The 19948-nt window shown below is 38.6% G+C and overlaps 1 protein-coding gene across 9 annotated transcripts in view; it reads left to right on the plus strand.

Annotated features, from left to right (window-relative positions):
* The first annotated feature begins 468 nt into the window (after positions 1-468).
* The window catches only part of LOC105231143 (protein bunched, class 2/F/G isoform), a 255003-nt gene continuing 235523 nt past the window's right edge, over positions 469-19948 (plus strand). For 2 of the 9 annotated variants that reach the window (XM_049459883.1, XM_049459891.1), the window contains exons 1-3: positions 469-610; positions 11664-12258; positions 14328-18144. In XM_049459883.1, the coding sequence (XP_049315840.1) occupies positions 14924-18144 (3221 nt within the window). In that variant the 5' untranslated portion in view covers positions 469-610; positions 11664-12258; positions 14328-14923. Of the gene's footprint in view, positions 611-650; positions 1458-11663; positions 12259-12305; positions 12858-14327; positions 18145-19948 lie in introns of those variants that run through there. The other 7 variants (XM_019992050.3, XM_019992051.3, XM_019992059.3 and 4 more) reach the window with 7 other exon arrangements.

A 19948-nucleotide genomic window follows, 5' to 3' on the forward strand; every position in this document is an offset into this window, starting at 1 on the left:
AAAGTGGTCGAAAATTGAGCTTCTTAGCTGGAAATCATTCGAGCCAACTGCGGGAATCACTGGCTCGAAATGACTTTTACTATATAATGTCAAACTTCTATCTTTATAATAAAGCAAAATCCTTGGCTATAGCATTAAACTATATGTGTTATATAATTGTTATTTTCTTTTTCATTCATAAAAACAAAACAGTAGAGCCTTCTTTTGCCGCCCACAAATGAAAAGCGGTTGTGCATATTTCGAAAAAAAAACAGTAAATACTGTCTCAGCAAAGATTACAACCCTACTTTAAATGCCTCAATTAATATTTCCGAAGCGACATCTGCTGATAAGCGTGCGACATCTGCCGGCAAAACATTATCACAAACTCCTCTGTTAAGCTGAAATCCTCTAGTTTTGTTTCCCAAATACCGCATTCTTTCGTTTTCCTTTTCACTTTCGTGTTCCGCTTTGTGCATATCTTGACATTTTTGTATCTGTCAAGTTTCTGACATTCGTACATTAGCTCGTTCGTTCGCAGTCGTCAGTTCAGTTCGTTGTGAAAAAGGGTTTGTGGAAGTGAAATGTGAATTTACGCAGCGTTTAAACAATATAAATTGTGCAAAATAAAGTATGTCTAATTTTCGTGATATATAAGCTCATGCGCTGTGCTAAAGCTATGCTTGTAATTTGTGTATAATAGCGAATATTAAAGGCTCAGCTGCGTTTGGCTAGCCGAAGTATATTTCTTTGTGGCTGTTTGTGTGCGTGTGTGCGCGCACATAGCCGCTGCTGCAGCGGCGCTGTGTTAACGCGCTCTTCGTATATTTCTGGCGTTATTTTGTTGTTGTTGTTATTACATACTACGTTCTTTATGCGCTACTACTTTATCTTCCGTTTGTGTGTTCACTATTCGTTGATTCTCCGTTCGTCCGCAGCGGCGGCGACTACAGCGACGACGATTGCTCTCATCGTTTTGATTACGCAGCGCTGCTACAAATGTCAAATTTTTTGCCGTGTGTCATTCCACACTACGTCGTCGATTCTATTGGCAAAAATGAAATTTTCGCGAAAAGTTTCACTAAATTACACTCGAAAATAATAGTGTAGAAAGGTGTTAATAGCTGAAAAGTGTTAACCGTTGCATTAATTAACAACTCGCAGTGTTTTTTATGTGTATGTCGTGTTTGCAAATAAGTAAAATGTTTAGTAAATTAATGCAACAAATCGATGTGATTGTGTGTAGTCGCCTGCTGACTTTGGTTATGAACCGAATGATCCGAGAATAGTTTGGTGCTGCGGCAACGCTGCCGTTTTTTTGTTTCTGTTATTTGCTTATTTCACAGTTCGGTTCTTGATATATTAAATGAAAAAAATGTGAAAAATTAAGAAATAAGCAAAATTTTCACAAAAACTAAATTTTTGCCTAACGCATGGTGCACATATTGCGAAAATCGTCAACACCCCATCGTGTTATGGTAAAATAAATCATAGTGTGCTGTTTGTAATGTTTCTACCTAAGTTTCAGAAGAAGGAATATTTTAAATTACACGCGGCTTGTGTTTCGATAGATTATGTGAAATAAGTGTTTGCCAATAAGTATGCGAAACAAATAAATATTTACAAAACCTAGTTCAAAGCGTTGAAAAACGCAGAATTTGAGTTATTGGTTTTTAACAATGGAGGATAGAGTGAAATAGAATGCAAATGATAGGTTAAAAGGAATATATTTTACATCATCTATTTGCAACTGCGTTAAGGTCAACACCGGAATTTCTACGCCACAAATACATACAAGAAGTTTCAATTATTTTATGTTGGGACTTATTCTTTAATACTATGGTTATTCTATATATATATTTACATAAGACATTCTTAATTTGATTTTAATAATGCAGCGGATCTTATTGTACTATCAGTGTCAATGTCGCTAATAGAAAAAAATATAGTATATGTAGCCAAATAGTTATATGTACTTAATGACATTTTCTCGTTTGCCTAAGTGTTCCAACCGCATATGCCTGCAAGCCAATATGTCGGGTTTTCGCCCTCGAAAGATACAACGAAAATGTCGAAAAGAATTTTTGCATTCCAATCCATTTTGCTTTCCTCCAGTGGCTGGCTTTGTAATCGGTAAATAGTAGCGCCACAGCAGCGCAGCAGCATTTTTCCGACATCTAAAGCAATGGCAACGAATTTTCTCTTCTTGTACTTTTATCACTCTTGCGCTTCGCACTTTCATTTCTGGTTTGTCTGCATTTGCTTCATTCGGCTGTTTCGTTGTGTCTTCGTGGTTGCGGTCGTGGTGGCTGTGCTGTTAAAATGTTGATTCACTTTTTCACTTTCCTTTTGCCTCTTTCATGGCTGACTACTAACCGCCTCCAGCCAGCCAGTCATCCTTACTGGTAGCGGCTTTTTTCGTATGGAACTTGTACAACTTGTACTATCTCTCCTGTTGAAACACATATAAATTTATCAACAAACTGATGCACATATTATGCATTCGATGAGCAAGTAGTGAACCAAATTTCCATTCTTGAGTTGTTTACTTAAATAAATGCCATTGTATCATAAAAAATATATAATAGAAGCATTTTTGTAGTTGATAAGTTATCATATGGTTTTTATTATTGTTTATGAGATTTTTGACTTCATGAAACTACCGTTCATATGGTTGAATTTATGTTTAATTCCAAACTTAAATTATATGATTCATTAATTTTATTGTCAGTCCGTTTGACTCATCTCTTATTTTGATCACTTCTGTTTTACAATTTAGAGGTGTCAATCCGAGAACCACATTTTGCACTGCGTATTCTGTTTAAACCCGCATAACAGCTGGAAATAACAATGGAAAATTATTTTTCATATGCATATAAACAATTGCACAACTTTATTTTGATTTCAAATAAATCTACCGATCGTATATCAGTTTCCGTTTACTTCCATTTCCCCAACCTCAAACTGAATATGTATGTATGTAGGTCTGAAAGAGTATATGTATATTTACAATCGCCTACTTATATGCAAGCTTGAAGACACTTGCTTCAGAACAAAAGTTTACATTACAGTAACGATAGAAATATAAACACAATTTTATATCAAATCAAAATAAAGTCGTTGTTGCTCTTTTATCGCTATTTCCGTTCGAAATTTATGTGCCATAAACGCATATTTGGTTTTCAATTAGTTCCCATTAATTTCAGCGCAAAACTTTACAAAAAATCAGATTTTTAAGCGAAACTCAAAAAAATGTTTATAGCTGAATTAAACTGGCTATTATCAGAGACAAGTGCTTTAGCAACTCAAGTTGGCAGAACAGAACAAAATATCTTTGGAAGGATTATGAAAGAACATTTAGTCAGATGAATGTAAGAATGAAGACATTGGACATAACGGGAAGACATAGGATTGTTCAACAACAACATTGGACGCTCTGTCGATGTGGATAAAATAACGAAATAAATAGTGGAATAAAGGAAACTAATTTTAAATTTAGAAGTTGTCGAAGAAATAGTTCAGGAAACAGCAGTTAATCTTTCTAACGCTGAGCTCAAGGAATTAGCTGTGCAAGAACAAAACAAAAATATGTAAAGAGTGATTTTTTAAGAGCTTGATAACTTTTAAAAAAAAAAAAACGCATAAAATTTGCAAAATCTCATCGGTTCTTTATTTGAAACGTTAGATTGGTTCATGACATTTACTTTTTGAAGATAATTTCATTTAAATGTTGACCGCGGCTGCGTCTTAGGTGGTCCATTCGGAAAGTCCAATTTTGGGCAACTTTTTCGAGCATTTCGGCCGGAATAGCCCGAATTTCTTCGGAAATGTTGTCTTCCAAAGCTGGAATAGTTGCTGGCTTATTTCTGTAGACTATAGACTTGACGTAGCCCCACAAAAAATAGTCTAAAGGCGTTAAATCGCATGATCTTGGTGGCCAACTTACGGGTCCATTTCTTGAGATGAATTGTTGTCCGAAGTTTTCCCTCAAAATGGCCATAGAATCGCGAGCTGTGTGGCATGTAGCGCCATCTTGTTGAAACCACATGTCAACCAAGTTCAGTTCTTCCATTTTTGGCAACAAAAAGTTTGTTAGCATCGAACGATAGCGATCGCCATTCACCGTAACGTTGCGTCCAACAGCATCTTTGAAAAAATACGGTCCAATGATTCCACCAGCGTACAAACCACACCAAACAGTGCATTTTTCGGGATGCATGGGCAGTTCTTGAACGGCTTCTGGTTGCTCTTCACCCCAAATGCGGCAATTTTGCTTATTTACGTAGCCATTCAACCAGAAATGAGCCTCATCGCTGAACAAAATTTGTCGATAAAAAAGCGGATTTTCACATTTCGAACCGAACACTGATTTTGGTAATAAAATTCAATGATTTGCAAGCGTTGCTCGTTAGTAAGTCTATTCATGATGAAATGTCAAAGCATACTGAGCATCTTTCTCTTTGACACCATGTCTGAAATCCCACGTGATCTGTCAAATACTAATGCATGAAAATCCTAACCTCAAAAAAATCACCCGTTATTGACAGTAGTGATTTCGAGGAATAGCAGAAATATCTTTTGATGGCGTTTGTTAAAAGTAGTTTTACAACTATATCCTAAATTATGGACCAACTTATTGAAATTTAACCAAGTTTCGACAGGAGTTCGTAAACTTCTAACAGAACGCAAGAGGAAAATACAAACTACATTAGATATATTCTTGAGAGAGGTAGAAAAAGAGAGCTTTATAATTACTTTCAAAAAATAGATCAATGCACTTGTAACATAATAATGAGTCTAATCAAGAATCTATTTGGCTATAATACAAATTATGCGCCACAGTAAAAATTGCAATATGGGAATCCCCTTTATTTTGGAAATCCCTGTAATGCCAAAATCATATATCTCAATTTGCATGAACCCAATAATGGCATCGTTGCTGCACATGTATGGGGCCAATTTTTCTAAAACAAACTTCAAATCAGATTATGGCTACTACACAACTTTTGCGCAATACTGTATCATATATGTACATATATCAATTGACTACAAGCCACCATTAATTCTGTGTCCTTAACCCGTTTGATGCTCTGACTAAAAATTAGTTTAAGGCATTGTGTAATAATAATAAGTGCACTCGCTTTTAAGGACTCGCTTTGCAGTGTTACCAAACATGTCTATATACATATGTATATGTATGTAGGTACATACATCTAGCAGAAATAAACATATAGTTTATTTGTTTAGAAATTCGATGCGTTTAGAAATATTTACAAGTTTAATTGATGTTGGCATTAATGATGTACATATGTATGTCTGTATGTCATTTACATTTGACGTTTTCGCATTTATTTATTTATATGTTGCCATTCTCGTATTAGTTTGCCACACGAAAAAAATATAAATAAATAAATAAGGAAGAACTACTACCACTGACTATCGAATGTATTGAAAAAAGAAAAATGCGAAATCAACAATAACAACAAGTACGTAGTGCAAGCTATACAACTTCACGTACACTAGTGAATTTATTATTTTTGCAATGTTTATGTCTGCACATTCGCTAGAAACGTGTGACAGCTAAAAATGTTTGCAAGCGAAACATATGTACAATACATACATATGTACATACATCCATATGTTCATACATACATATGTATCTAAAATCAAGTGTGGGAGCTGCGGTGGGGCAGCATGTACGAGCATTTAGTTTTTAAAATAAATACATATGTTTTTGACGGCAAGGTGGTGGCTGTCGGCGTTCATAGCGTCAACTACACACGGCACTGGCTGCGCTGCCGCCGCGCAGCATAAATGTTAAATGGCACATAGTGCAAAATAATATATAATATACATATATACATATGTATGTATGTATATAAAATTTGAAAATTATTTTGATCGTATTCCCTCGCTACCAGCCACACACCGCCGCTTGACAACAGCGAGCGCATGTTCACGACGCATACGACTGCGAGAGATACGCGACGCGTGAGAACTGTTTGCTGTATTTGGTCGAGCATATCAGCTGGAAAGAAAGCGTTTGCCAAACATCAGTTTCGGACAAACGCCGACGTTATGCGGTACGCTCCAAACGTCACGTCGGCATGAAGGAGCCAGCTTGAAGGCGAAGGCTTGCCTTACGCTCAAACATTTTTCGAAATTTTTTTTTGCGCCCGCTGCGTTGTTATATACATACTTAGTACCCAAATAATTTCTTTTATTTGTTTTTATGTATGTAGATGTGTACGCATAGCATTATCATTCCTCTATTCTACTTTCTTCTCTTATATCGGTTTCTACTCTCTTTATAATATGGTTTTGGCTCTCCAAGTTCATTTTGTCAAAAATGTGCTCTATTATTGTTCACCATTCTGTTTATCAGCGCTTATTCATCGCCACACTATGCCGCTTTCATGGTGCTTTAGTCCAATCCGATCCAATTTTTTTAATTAATAGCCTCGCAGTAGCTAAAAATATGCAAGATACTACGCTTAGTTCCCGTTTAGATATGTATGTATGTATTTATTTTTATTCTCAGACAGCTGCGTACTGATATCACTTCGTTTTGCTTTGCATCGCTTTCATTAATCTAATTTTCTTTATTTACACACACGCTTCTAATAAAACGAAAAAAATGTTTTTATTGGCTACCTTTCTTAATTTTCGAAAAACATTTGTTGTTCTACTTCTCCTCTGTTTACTTCTTTATTTCTCTTAATTTTTTCATGGCCATTGCACTCAATAACATTCGTGACAAAATACAGAAATAATCAAAATTGATTTTATATTTGTCAGAAAGTGCATAATCAAACGCAAACACAACAAAAAATATATGCAAGAAAAAAAGCAAAACAGACAATTGTTTTCAAGTGACTCATTTCCGAAGTTGCAGTTACAACACACATACGTTACTATTATTAACACATTAGGACGGCACATTTTTTTAGTTTCGAAAAATTTTATTAAAAATCAACTGCTTGTTTGTTTGAAAGCAGAGTTTAATGGTGTTAAAAGAATATTGCAGTTGATTTGTTGAAATTCAGTACATTAATAATCGACGAATTGTTTGAAAAATTTGCATTCCTTTGATTTCGTAGTCTATCTCCAGGAGGCTCTCCAAAAATGGTGTCTGGCCGTGAGCAACATTTTTCTGCTTAAAATTAACGCAAATCCAAAAACTAAAAAAATGTTGGGTAGTCGAAAAAGTCTTTTCGCATTTCTAATCAAACTTCAACTTATTTTTTTTTTTAATGAACTTTAATGAACCAAATATGTACCATTTTGGCCAACCACTTTTTGCCATTTTTCCGCTAGATACATTACGAGTATTCCATCAATGTAAAACTTTTCTGGTTTCTCGGCGAAAAAATGTGACAAGTAATTTTCACAGACTTCTCTTTTGAAGCCAACTTTACTCCATTAAGAGAGTTCTGCATTACCTGAAACAAAAGGAAGTCCGATGGTGCAAGGTCAGGGCTATGTGGTGGGTGCATCAAAACTTCCCAGCCAAGCTCTCCCAGTTTTTGCCGGGTCATCAAAGCTGTGTGTGGTCTAGCGTTGTGCTGATGATTAGTTCTGGCCGTTTTTTCGATTGTTGCTTCAAACTCATCAGTTGACAGTAAAATTTAGAATCAATCGTTCGACCAGGCTGGAGCAGCTCATAGTGTATGGTTCCTTTCCAATCCCACCAAAAAATTTCGAGGCGTCAATCCTGGCTTTGCGACCATTTGTTGAGCTTCACCACGCTTGGACCATGATTTTTTTCGCACACTATTGTATTTGATTCACTTTTCGTCTCCTGTTACCAATGGCTTCAGAAATGGTTCGATTTCATTCGTTTCAACAAAGAATCGCCGACGTTAATTCGGTCCATTAAATTTTTCACAGACAATTCATGTGGTACCCAAACATCGAGCTTCTTTTTGTAGGAAGCCTTTTTTAAATGGTTCAAAACCGTTTGATGATGAATGTTAAGTTCCTTAGCGAAGTCATGGCAGCTTATGTGGCTGTTCTGGCCAATATTTTCCATAATTTCATCGACTTTTTCAACGATAGATCAACCAGAGCGAGAAAAAGAAAGATGCACAGATCGAAATTTCCAGAACGGAAGCGAGCGAGCCATTGTTGTGCTATACGAACTGATACAGCATCGTCTCCGCAAACTTAACAAATTTCTGTGGTGGCTTGCGTGGCATTCTTCCCTTTTTATACAAGACTTGTTCGACTAACCAATATATTGGGTACCCAAAATATTTATCTAAGAAAGCGTTGAATAAATTTTATTGTTAGAACTCGACCCACCCTACTAACAGTGAATACACACACAGTAACTACATTAACGTACATATGCATGTATGTAATTCTAACGGTAGTTGTTTGTCAGTCACTAAATGTTTCGCTATTTATTCACTCGTGCGTTTTTATCACTGCGAAAGAATTGCATACACATTATGCGAGTATTTTTGCCAACCGAACGCCTTCTCTGCTTCCACAGCTGTTTTCATCCGCCACTCTTATAATAGTGTTCGTCGATTTAGTAACCGTGAAGAATGCCAATTTGTACAGACAGCAATTATTGCTCATTGCCCATCACTTGCCAACACGACATTCACATATTTATGCACACACACACACTGACACACGTGAATAAACAACTTCAGCTGTAAAGCCACACCACAGCTAACAACAACAACTATTAAACAACGCCACCACCACCTCCATCATACAGCTCGTTACTTGCCACCTAAGAATAGCTGTTCCACCGCGAATGGCGAACTCCATACAACATGTCGTTTATACCACCACACCCCACTTCGCTGTGCCCCCACATCCTCTGCATGAGTTTTATTGTTGTATGCATGTATATGCCGCAACAGCAACAGGAAACTGCAAACTTTTTCTTTTGCTTTCTATCGATTTTTTCGCTTTATCGGTTGTGAAAAGCAAACTGCTGCATTACTACTGTACGCCTCCCATTTCTTCAAGTCGTCGATTTTTTCTACTTCTTTCGCAAACTTTCCGTTCTTCCTTTCTTCGCTGGTATCTCTTTTTGGTCGCGTTAATGTAGCGCGCTGCTTGATTGCTCTTATTCTTTTACATTATTATTTTCACTTGTAGTTTTTATATGCAATGTACCTATATTTGTTCACATGGTCCCTCGTCTTCATTGGCTGCAGTTTCAAAATGCAATTTTTGTTTTGAGAAATTAATAAAACATGAAAAGAAGCTTTAACTTCGGCTGCACTCAAATAAAAAGGTTCCTCGATCTCAACTAAAAAAGCTTGGATCCCCTCTGTCGACGCAAAATGCTTGTCTTTCATGCAAGGAAACAAAAAAAAAATTCCGGGGTTTCCACATCTGGGCCGTAGAGCGGCTGCGGAAGCATTGGAGCCGGGACATTGTCGTAGTGCAACTTCCAATCGACTGCGATGTCTTGTCGGACCCGATTGACCATTCGTTTGAGTCTCTTGCAGACTTCCACGTAAAACTTGACGTTGACGGTTTGTCCAGGACGTACAAATTCATTGTGGACGATGCCTTTGAGGTCAGAAAAGACAATGAGCATCGTTTTTCGCCCTAAAATGCCAGTATTTTTTTACAATTAGTATCAGGCAAAAGACGCATATCACTCAAATGTTATTCATTGTTGAGTGTTTGATCGGTCGGAAGGAATTCGGAGTGCACCATACCTCAATAATCGAAGAAAACTTTCAACATTACCTTAATTTTTACTATGGTCAGTCATTTCCAACGCTTGGTCAGCTAGTCTGAGGATCCAGTAGTGAACTACAAGCACCCAAAGGCGCTCTTACCCGTTCCCATTCAGCTGCAGTAGTGCGACTGTAGTACCTGACCTAGCAAGCTCATCATTTCTGCAGTTTTCTGCAATACCGCTGTGGTCAGTCACCAAAAATACTCTAATCATGTAGTAACTCGAAGCCAGAGATAAGTAATTTAGACATTACTTCACTTGACTTGAGCGTATATTCAGTACAGTCCTACTATCGGAGTGGATAGTCATTGGTCTGAAGTATGCAATGCTCGGAAGCAGGAGATCTACAGTTACCTTATTACAGCCATTTCGGCTTGGAAGACGCGACAGTAATCAGATCAGACTCCAGCCTAAAACTGGAGTTGATGGATAGTTTCTGGCAAGAGGCAGGCCTCTTATGATTATTTTGGTGTAGGAGTTTACCTTCTTTTTATATTATAGTCTACAGTTTGTGTTTACTTTGTTTCTCAATTTGTTGAAATAACATAAAAATTATGCACAAAAGGCAGCTCTCCTCTTGTCATCTTTTGTCCGTATGTGTTTTATGAGTAAACGCTGTTGCTTCAATGAAATCAAACACTTCGCAAAACAGAAACAAAAAAAAATTGTAATTAATATAAGTTAAAGATGTGAAAAAATCAAACAGAACAAACAGCAATAAACGCGACAACAACAAACATACATACATACATACTATGCGTTTTTTCAATATGCATACATACACTGCGCGTCACTAGGTTAGCACATCTTCATCAGCCTAAAACAATTACTGCTGATTTCTTTGTTTCTAACTCTCAGCTACTTTATTGTTTCCTAATTTCCAATCAAAAAATCTCAAACACACTTTTCATAAGCACTTTTTGGGAGGGCATTCAGTTTCTTCAGCGAATTTTGTTTTATTGCTTCGATCAACTGAAAACGGGTTCCACTCCGATGATTGTGGACTTGTTTGCATGTCAAACTCATAATCCCATGTCTCAGCGGCGGTTATAATGCTCTTAATGAATGTAGGATTGGAATTCACACCATCAAGCATGTTCAGAGAAAACTGTTTACGGTACTATTTTTGAAAAAAATTCAACTTTATCGAGGCGATTCGAGCAAGAACGCGTTTCTTTCTCAAAATATCTACCAAAATCATTCTGTCGACTGTCGAGTTCTATTTCTATCTCTCTAACACTTGTCTAACAATTTTCAAGCATCATTTTTCTTTTTTTTATATTTTCTTCAGCTGAAGAGGTCAAATTTCGTTCAGAACGAGGCATGTTTTCAACGATCTTTCGACCGTCTTTGAAGGCTTTGTACCACTCGTTGGCTTATGGTTTCGATAAAACTGAATCACCATAAGCGCTTTCCACACGAAATTTGAGAATTTCAGCTTCTTCAATTTTGTTAGAATTTAAACAAAACTATTTAAACCTGTAGTGTGCTAACCTAATGAAGCGCAGTGTATGTATATATGTACACAAGTATGTATGTATGTTTATAACAGATATTTGCACACTAAGTAGTTAAGTGCAAACCACAATGAAACCAGAAATGAGTTTCTCGCATCAAATAGCATATTTTTAGCGAAGCGTGCAAACATAACCGATATATTTGCTTAGGTATTATTTATTGATGGACATAAGACGCGGCGAATCTGGCGACGAGGCGTTATTTAAAATATGTGTAGTATTAGCTAAGAAAATTCAAACTACGCATTTAAAAACAACAACAATGACAATGCCAGCGCAGCGCACACACACACAAGCGCAAATGTATGCAAATACATATGTATGTACATTAAAATGCCGAATCAGATTCGCATGAAAATTTAACTAATATGTCGCTTTGATCAATAGAAACTGATTATTTAAGAAACTGTTTGACTGATCTACGCTTTATTCTCTGCTCTGTTTCTTTACAGGAATAATTTCAGCGGAAACTGAATCCTCTGTGTGAAACAAAAACGTGTGATGGAATAATTAGCTAAAAGATTAATATTCTAATCAACAAAAAGAACAATCAACCTTAAAAATTTAACAAATTCAATACTTGAGAAAAATAAATCAAAAATTTATTTCTTCAGTTCGTGAAAAAATGCTAAAACACAACTACATAAAGTATAGATGTTTAGTACAAAAGCAAAAAATTTCTAAGATTTTTTGAGTTTTGCTTTTAGTTTATATTTTTTTTTTTCGTTAAGTTACCTTCCACAACCCAACAGTGCGAAGAGTGAAGTGCGTAAATTTCAGAGGTGCTTTGTTAACGCATAAATCGCGATGTTTTGAAAATACAAAAAAAAATCAACTAACGAATGTGTTCTACTGCTTGAAATACAAAAAAAAAAATATTAAAAAAAAAATATAAAAATAGCATAAGTTAAATTGCTTGGTTATGAATAATTTAAAAGTATGCAAATTTGTGTTAATTTAAAATTAAAAGAAAATATTTGTGAAAATGTTGCAAATAACAAGAATAGAATAAGCAAAGTCGACTAGTGCAAGAGCGTCGTGATCAAGGTGAGAGTGCTACACTTAATGGTAGATGGTAGATGTGTATGAGTGACTGTGTAAACCACGAGTTCAACTGAGAGCTGTATACAAAAAAAAATATTAAATTAAGTCCCCAACTTATATAAAATTTTCATTACTATACCGGTCCAGTAATTGTGTCTACATAACAGCAATGCTTATGGCAGCGCCGGGCTATGCCGCATGACTGTTCTCCATGTCTGTTGTTGCACACTATGTATCATCGTCGCATAGCTAACGTCGCTGTTGGTTTACATGTGGACAACGACAAACCGAATAGTGGTAGCCCCAAAAGTATTGTAGAAAACTGCAACAATAAACAAACCAATAATAATAATAAAATCAAAATTTACACTATTAGCAATAAAACGAGCGTCAAAACAATATTAGCAGCAACAGCCACTGTCACTGGCAACGTCGCGGTAACAGTGCACGTCGACAGCAGCACCGAACGTGATACGAGTTATAACCGCTACTATACCGCCATCAAACTAAAATGCGAACAAACGCAGGTCGGGACTTTAGACGCTGAAATCGTAGTCGTTTTAATAGCCATTTTGAGGCGCTGTCTTTGTCAACCTTACGACGTACGTCAGCTAACCAAATCTCTCTGTTATACTGCAGTAACCTTTAAATTAATAGATACAAATTCAGTCGGAAATTGCGTTTCACAGTCATAGTTCAAGTGTCATTGAAATTGGAGGCAGTTAGGGGGTTTTTTCGCGTTGCAAGCGAAGCGCAGATAACCCAGTAGAATTCTCAAAAACAGATAGAAATAATTTCGACCGTTTTTACGTGATGTTTATGAGGAGTTATTAAATGCGCTTAAAAAAATATTATTTCGTTAATATTTCCTACCGGTTAAATCGAATCTTGGCCTTTGAGGAGTATGCGCATTTGAAAAATCTGACCCAAAAATTTTCAAGCTAGATTATTAAGAACAAGAAAAAAGTTAACTTGCAACGAAGCTATAATACACTTCAAAAATATGAAAGGTTCCTTACAAGCACTTGTTTTCGATCTTTCACTTTGTATGCCAGCTACATATATGTTATGGTATATGAACCGATCTAAACATTTTCTTCAGAGATTACATTGTTGATTTAGATTATTACTATACCATATTTCGTAAAGATATCTCGTCAAATAAAAAAGCTTTCCATACTTGCGCATGATTTCAATCGTTCTGTTTTTATGAGAGCTATAAGCTATAGTGATCCGATCTGAACAATTTCTTCGGGGATTACACTCTTGCCTTAAACAATAATCCACGCCAAATTTCGTTAAGATATCTCGTCAACTGAAAAAGTTTTCCATACAAGCTCCTAATTCAGTTCGTTAAGTTTGTACGGCAGCTATATGCTATAGTGATCCGATCTGTACAATTTCTTCACAGATTGCCAAGTTGACTTACATAATAATATATACCAAATTTCGTCACGGTAGCTCGTAAATTAAAAAAGTTTTCCATATAAGCACTTGATTCCGATCGTTAACCTTGTATGACAGCTATATGCTATAGTTGTCTGATCTGTACAATTTCTTCACAGATTGCCAAGTTGACTTACATAATAATATATACCAAATTTCGTCACGGTAACTCGTAAATTAAAAAAGTTTTCCATATAAGCACTTGATTCCGATCGTTAACTTTGTATGACAGCTATATGCTATAGTTGTCAGATATCGGCAATTCTGACAAATGAACAGCTTCTGGGAGAGAAAAGAGGGTGTACAAAATTTCAGTTTAATATCTATAAAACTGAGGGACTAGTTCGCGTATATACAGACAGACGGACGTGGCTTGTCATTTATCAGCTGCTCTTTTATATATGTATATAGTTATTTTATAGCGCCTCCGACGTTAATCCGCGTGTAACAAACTTCGTGGCCAACTTAATATACCCTATCCTGTCCTGGGTATATAAATATAGCATATCGCATATATACTCGTATATGCTTTTTTTGAGCTGAGCTGATCTATTTCTATGAAATGCAACGTACTTGTACTGATGATCAAATTCAATTAAATTTAATTTAAATTTCTATTCTTAAAGCAGTTACCGCTGAGCGCGACCTCATCAACGACACTAATAAAACTGACAACAATTGCAAATACATATAAAGCAACAGCAACAGCAACACAAACAAAAAACCCACAAACTATTAGGAAAATCACAAAAAGCAACCATTTGTGAAATTCGCAAAAGCGCTGTGTACGAATCAGTCCAGTTGGTTGATGTAAATTTAACAGTGTACAACAAATTTAAAGCTGTGACAAGCAGCGGCAAATAAAAAAGCAAACGAAGAATTAGAGCCTAGCAACAGTGAATAAAAAATCGTGTGTTTTGCATACTCATGCCGAAGTAATCGATTTAAAATTAACTAAAAAAAATACATATATATATATATAAATAACGCATAGAATTTAGTAGTAATTAAGTCGTAAGCTTAAGTGCAAATAGGTGAATTAAACAAAGAAACTCAACTTGAAGCAAATTACACTAAGGCAGCCGCATATAATCGAAACCTATACCTTTAAACTAATTACAAAATCGATAAGATTTCTACATTTGGATACGGTTACTTTGCAATAAAATCATTCGTCCTGGATTATCTGCTAAAGACATTGCGCACCTTGAAAAACCCGATTATGGCCGAGAATCAGACCGCCACGGAAGATTCCGGTCAGCAATCGCAACATCAGCAGCAAGGGCAGCAGCAGCAACAACAGCCGCAGTCGCCGCAGCAAGATCAGCCACCTCCCTCTGCACTCGCATCGCCTACAACACCGCCACAAGAGAATAATTCCGCATCATCGCCCGAAGACACCCAAACCGTTGTTGCACCCAACACCAATCATCATTCGCACAATCACAACCTCCGCAATCAGCAACAGCATCATACAAATCAAGTGCATCCCGAACAAGGCCATTCGCTTACCATAATGGATCATCATCAATTCTCTGATATGTTCAAGAGTAGCACCATAGCAGCACAGCGCCGCAACACAATACAGTCTCACGCTCCCATACGTGCCGCCAGTACCACAGCGATTAAGAAGCCGCCGTTGACTAAAATGACATCGCTATCAAATGCAAATACCGGTGGCAGTGGTGGTGGTGGTGTTGCGAAAGCCATCAACTCGTCGGACAAACGTCATCATCACCATCATCCACAGAGCGCCCATCATTCGTCTCTGCACCAACATAATGTGAACAGCAGCGGCAGCATGAATCATCATCACCATTCAGCTTCAACGGGTGGTAGTAGTGGTGGTGGCGGCACCACTAATGCAGTGCATCGTCGTACCAGTGAGAGTTTGCGTCTCAATGCCGCTGTCAGTGGTGGCAATAATGGCGGCAGCAGTGGTTCTGGTTCGGTCGCTAATTCGTCCAATACGAATCTTTCAAATGCGACCAGCAATAGTAGCATTCACTCGAATGTGACTGCAAACAGTACCAGCTCGAGCACATCGGTTGCACCACAGTCAACAGCCACTACGGCTTCGACATCGACGAAAGTCACATCGCCAAACAACAATGGTGGTGGCAGTAGTTCGGCCAGCACCAATACAAGCCGCACTCATCACAGTCATGGCCATGGAGGTGGTGGTGGTGGCGGTGGTGTAAATGGCGCTGCCGGCAATCAGCACCATACTGCCGCTTCGCAGCCAAGTAAAAAACCAAAGACGACCTCATCTTTTCAGATTACTTCCGTTACTGTGGGACATCCCAAGGTGAATTCCGATAATGGCGATGAGTCGGCTGACGACTTGGATGAATCCCATACAGATGAATCTCATAGTCGTGTTACCGATCTCGAAAATGAGACACCTTCAATGTCAGAAGATACATTCTCCAAAGAGGAGGTGTATTTCTCCAATAATGCATTGAGCACTACAGCACCGGTGATACCGACCAGTTCACAGTATGGTCTCGTTGTTGTAGATCCCATTGGTCCATCGCTCGGACAGACTATACAAAATGTACAGGTCAATGTTTCGGACAACATTATAAATGTGGTGAGCGCTGCTGTCACACCAGGCGGCAGTAAGAAGAAGGACGACATCAAAGAGACGCAGCATCGTAGCGAACGTTTCAAGGTGGTCAAGATCGAGTCGACTGAGCCGTTCCGCCGTGGACGTTGGATGTGCATGGACTATCTCGATCACTCAACTGTAGGCACCGGCGGCAAGGAGGGCGGCGGTGGCAACAATAATGAAAAGACTGTTTCCTCCGAATCGGGTAGCGGCGGCAGCAGCGAACCGGCAAAGACTACACAAAGTATGATAATTGGCACGGGCGCCGCACAATTGCTCGAAAATCATGTGGATGGCGTTGGAAATAGTTTGCAACTTACTACTGGGGGCGGTACCGTTGCCAATGCTGCGAATGATGACAACTGGAACTTTGGCGAAGGTGACGGAAGCGTCAGCTCACCAGCTCAACAGATGCATCAACAAATGTCTGCACCATCTGGTATTGCCACCGCACCGGCTACAGTAGTACATGGCATGCAGCACTTTATGTCCGAATCAGCTGGCATGCAGCAGGGACATACACAGCAGCAACAGCAGCAGCAGCAACAACCACTACAACAGCAACAGTCACAACAAGTATATGCTGATAATGCGAATGCCAATAACACAGGCGTCGGTGGAGGCACTCAGGATGTGGTTCACGGGCAAACATTGCCTATGGATTATGCAACAGTTGTCGCACAGCAATTGCAACAATCGTTGCAGCAACTAAAGAAACAGGAGGAAGCGATTGCCGCTTCCGAGGAAGCTGGTACGGTTTATGTGCCACCACAGGCACAACAGCAACAGCCGCAACAACAGCAGCCGCAGACGCTTCCTAGCAATTTGCAGTTTCAAAACGGCAGTGTTGTCATGTGTGAAAACAATAACGGTGCTGTTAGCATGCAACAGGTTGAAAATGCGCAGCAACAGTCCATGCCAACAGCCTATGTAGCACAACAGCAAGGTGGCAACTACAGTCAACAGCAGCAACAAAACTTCCAACCCGCTGTTACACAACAACAACAACAGCAGCAGCAGCATCTTCAACAACCGCAACAACAACAACATCAGCCTTCTCCTCCGCAAATGATGGCCAACGACGCCATGAATATGCAACTTCAGCAACAACAATCATCGCAACAGCAGCAGCAGCAACAACAACAACAACAAAATCAATCGGCTTCCGCCCCGACATCGCAAATCGATGGCGCAGCCACACAACCACAACAATTCCAGTTCCAGTCACAAGCGCAGCCACAGTCGCAGCAACAGCAGCAACAACAACAACCAACACATCCACCACAGTATCAACACCAACAATCAGCTCCAGCTGGTCAAACGATGCCCATCGTAACTCAATTGACAAACTATGAATTGCAACAACAGTCTGGCGGCCAGCAACAGCAACAACAACAGCAGCTGCCACAACAAATGCAACAAAGTGCGCCGCCAACTATTGCTGATCCTAAGGTTCTGGCGGCCACCATCCAGGCTCATCATGAACAGCAGCAACAACAACAACAACCAGTAACGCTTGACAATGTCCAAATAACCAATCCAACAACAATTGCGAATATGCAAAATGAGACATTGCAGTTGCAGCAACAGCAACAAATTCATAGTGCTAATAATATGAACAATGCTAGTGCTAATACTAACAATAACAACAACAGCAATAATGTTGCAACTGTGACTACAGTCGAAGAACCGTCACCGGTTCAACAGCCAACTCCGCCGGCACAACAACAACAGCAGCAGCAAGTACCACAACAATTGCAACAGCTACCACAACAACAACAGCAACAGCCACCACAGCAAACACAACCGAATGCAGAAACAGAGACTGATAGGTGAGTCAACATTTTGCCCATTAAACTTAAATTTCTTATTTTTTGTGTATTTTTGTTGAAATTAATATTATTTGCATGGATCCAAAGTCTATATAGTTATCGATAGTTGATTAAATATTCTGTAATTGAAATTATCTAAGTATAAATATATCCAAGTTTAGCTTTAGACTCAGTGGAAAAAGTGTTCTGAAACAGTTTTAAGTTTGACTGTTGTCTCTTAATTAAACCCCCAACCCTCCTTTAGTAGATCTATGTGAAGTATATTATTTTGTCATACGGAAAAACGCCCTGGACCTATCACAAATCTGCTTAGGTGTTATACTTCTAGTTCCGCTTTTTCACCTTGATGTCTAAAATGATGAGGTCGGGGTGTTTTTGCTTTGATCTGGCAGAAGCGCGGCAGTTAGAACTCCTACAACTACTAAATGATGGACCTTGCTGTGAGCGAAGAGCTCCAGACTTCGTCCAATTTATCCAAAGCCAGAAAACCCTTATGACCTGCTAGTCGACCAGCGCTTGCTGATTTGGCCTGAGGCCCCACAATCCAGTAGTGAGCCACAAGAAACCAAAGAAGCTAATATTCGTTCTCTTTCCGCAGTTATTGCGACTGAAGTACCTGCCCTAGCAGGCTCATAAGCTTTACTGTTTCCTGTAAATACTGCTATGGCCAGGCACCCAAACCATTCCAATCATAAAATAACTAGATAGATATAGATATAAGTGTTTTAAATATCCTCAACTCGAATGTCCTACTCTAGAAATGAATAATCACCAGAGATAAGGATTCTATATATCCTTAACTAAAGGTTAATATCGCTACTCTATTATCGGAATGTACATATAGTCGTCAACATTCTTCAGGAGGCTGCGCTCCGGACCAGTTGATCTACTGCTACCTTTATGTCAGCGATGTAGTCTTCTTCTTTATTAACCTAAGAAACGCTTACGCGGCTATAGCCAAGTTTACAACAGCGCGGTAGTCGTTCTTCCTTTTCGCTGGTCCTTCTTCGCCTAGTTTTTACCACGGGGTGGAGGTCCTCTTCTTTCTCTACTTCCCCCGGCGAGTACTGCGTCGAATACTCTCATAGCTGGAGTGTTTTCATACATTCGGACGACATGCCCAGCCAGCGTAGCCCCTGTCTTATAATTCGCTGAATTATGTCAATGTCGTCGTATACCTTCGTCGTTGCCAATGCGCAAAGGACCATAAATCTTCCCCTTTCGGCGTTACCTTTCCCTCGAAAACTCGTAACGCCGACTCATCAGATGTTGTCATCAACATAACCTGCAGCGTTCGGGAAGTCTAAAACTAGAGCTAATACAAAGTTTCCAACGTGTACTCCTCCAAACCTAACAAAGATAATGAACTTTCTAGGCTAGAGACGTTTATTTAAACCCAATGTTAAAAAATAATAATGTCTTTCAAATTTAAACTGATCTTACCTGAACAAAATCCGACCGCAAGTGAACTTGGCTTTCCACTTTAATCAGCTACACTTCAAATTTACCTTGACTAACCTTTTATTGCGAAAACCGTTATTAAAAGCACATATCCATACATAGCCCGACTCCGACTCCGACTGGTCTATTCATATTTTTATGAGCGCAACGCGCTCTCACTCGTAAATTAAAGTCCGAACAACAGCCGTAGATTTCTTCACATAAATGTCTTCCAGCAGACGCTTTGATTGCTGTCTGAAAGAAAAACTCGGTTGGCCAAGTAATTGAATTGAACAACTCGGAGGCAGTCAGTAGCTAAGAAAAAAATGAAGAGAGCAGAAATATATATGAATAGACATGTGTG

Source organism: Bactrocera dorsalis, chromosome 1, assembly GCF_023373825.1.
Source record: "Bactrocera dorsalis isolate Fly_Bdor chromosome 1, ASM2337382v1, whole genome shotgun sequence".
NCBI lineage: Eukaryota > Metazoa > Arthropoda > Insecta > Diptera > Tephritidae > Bactrocera > Bactrocera dorsalis.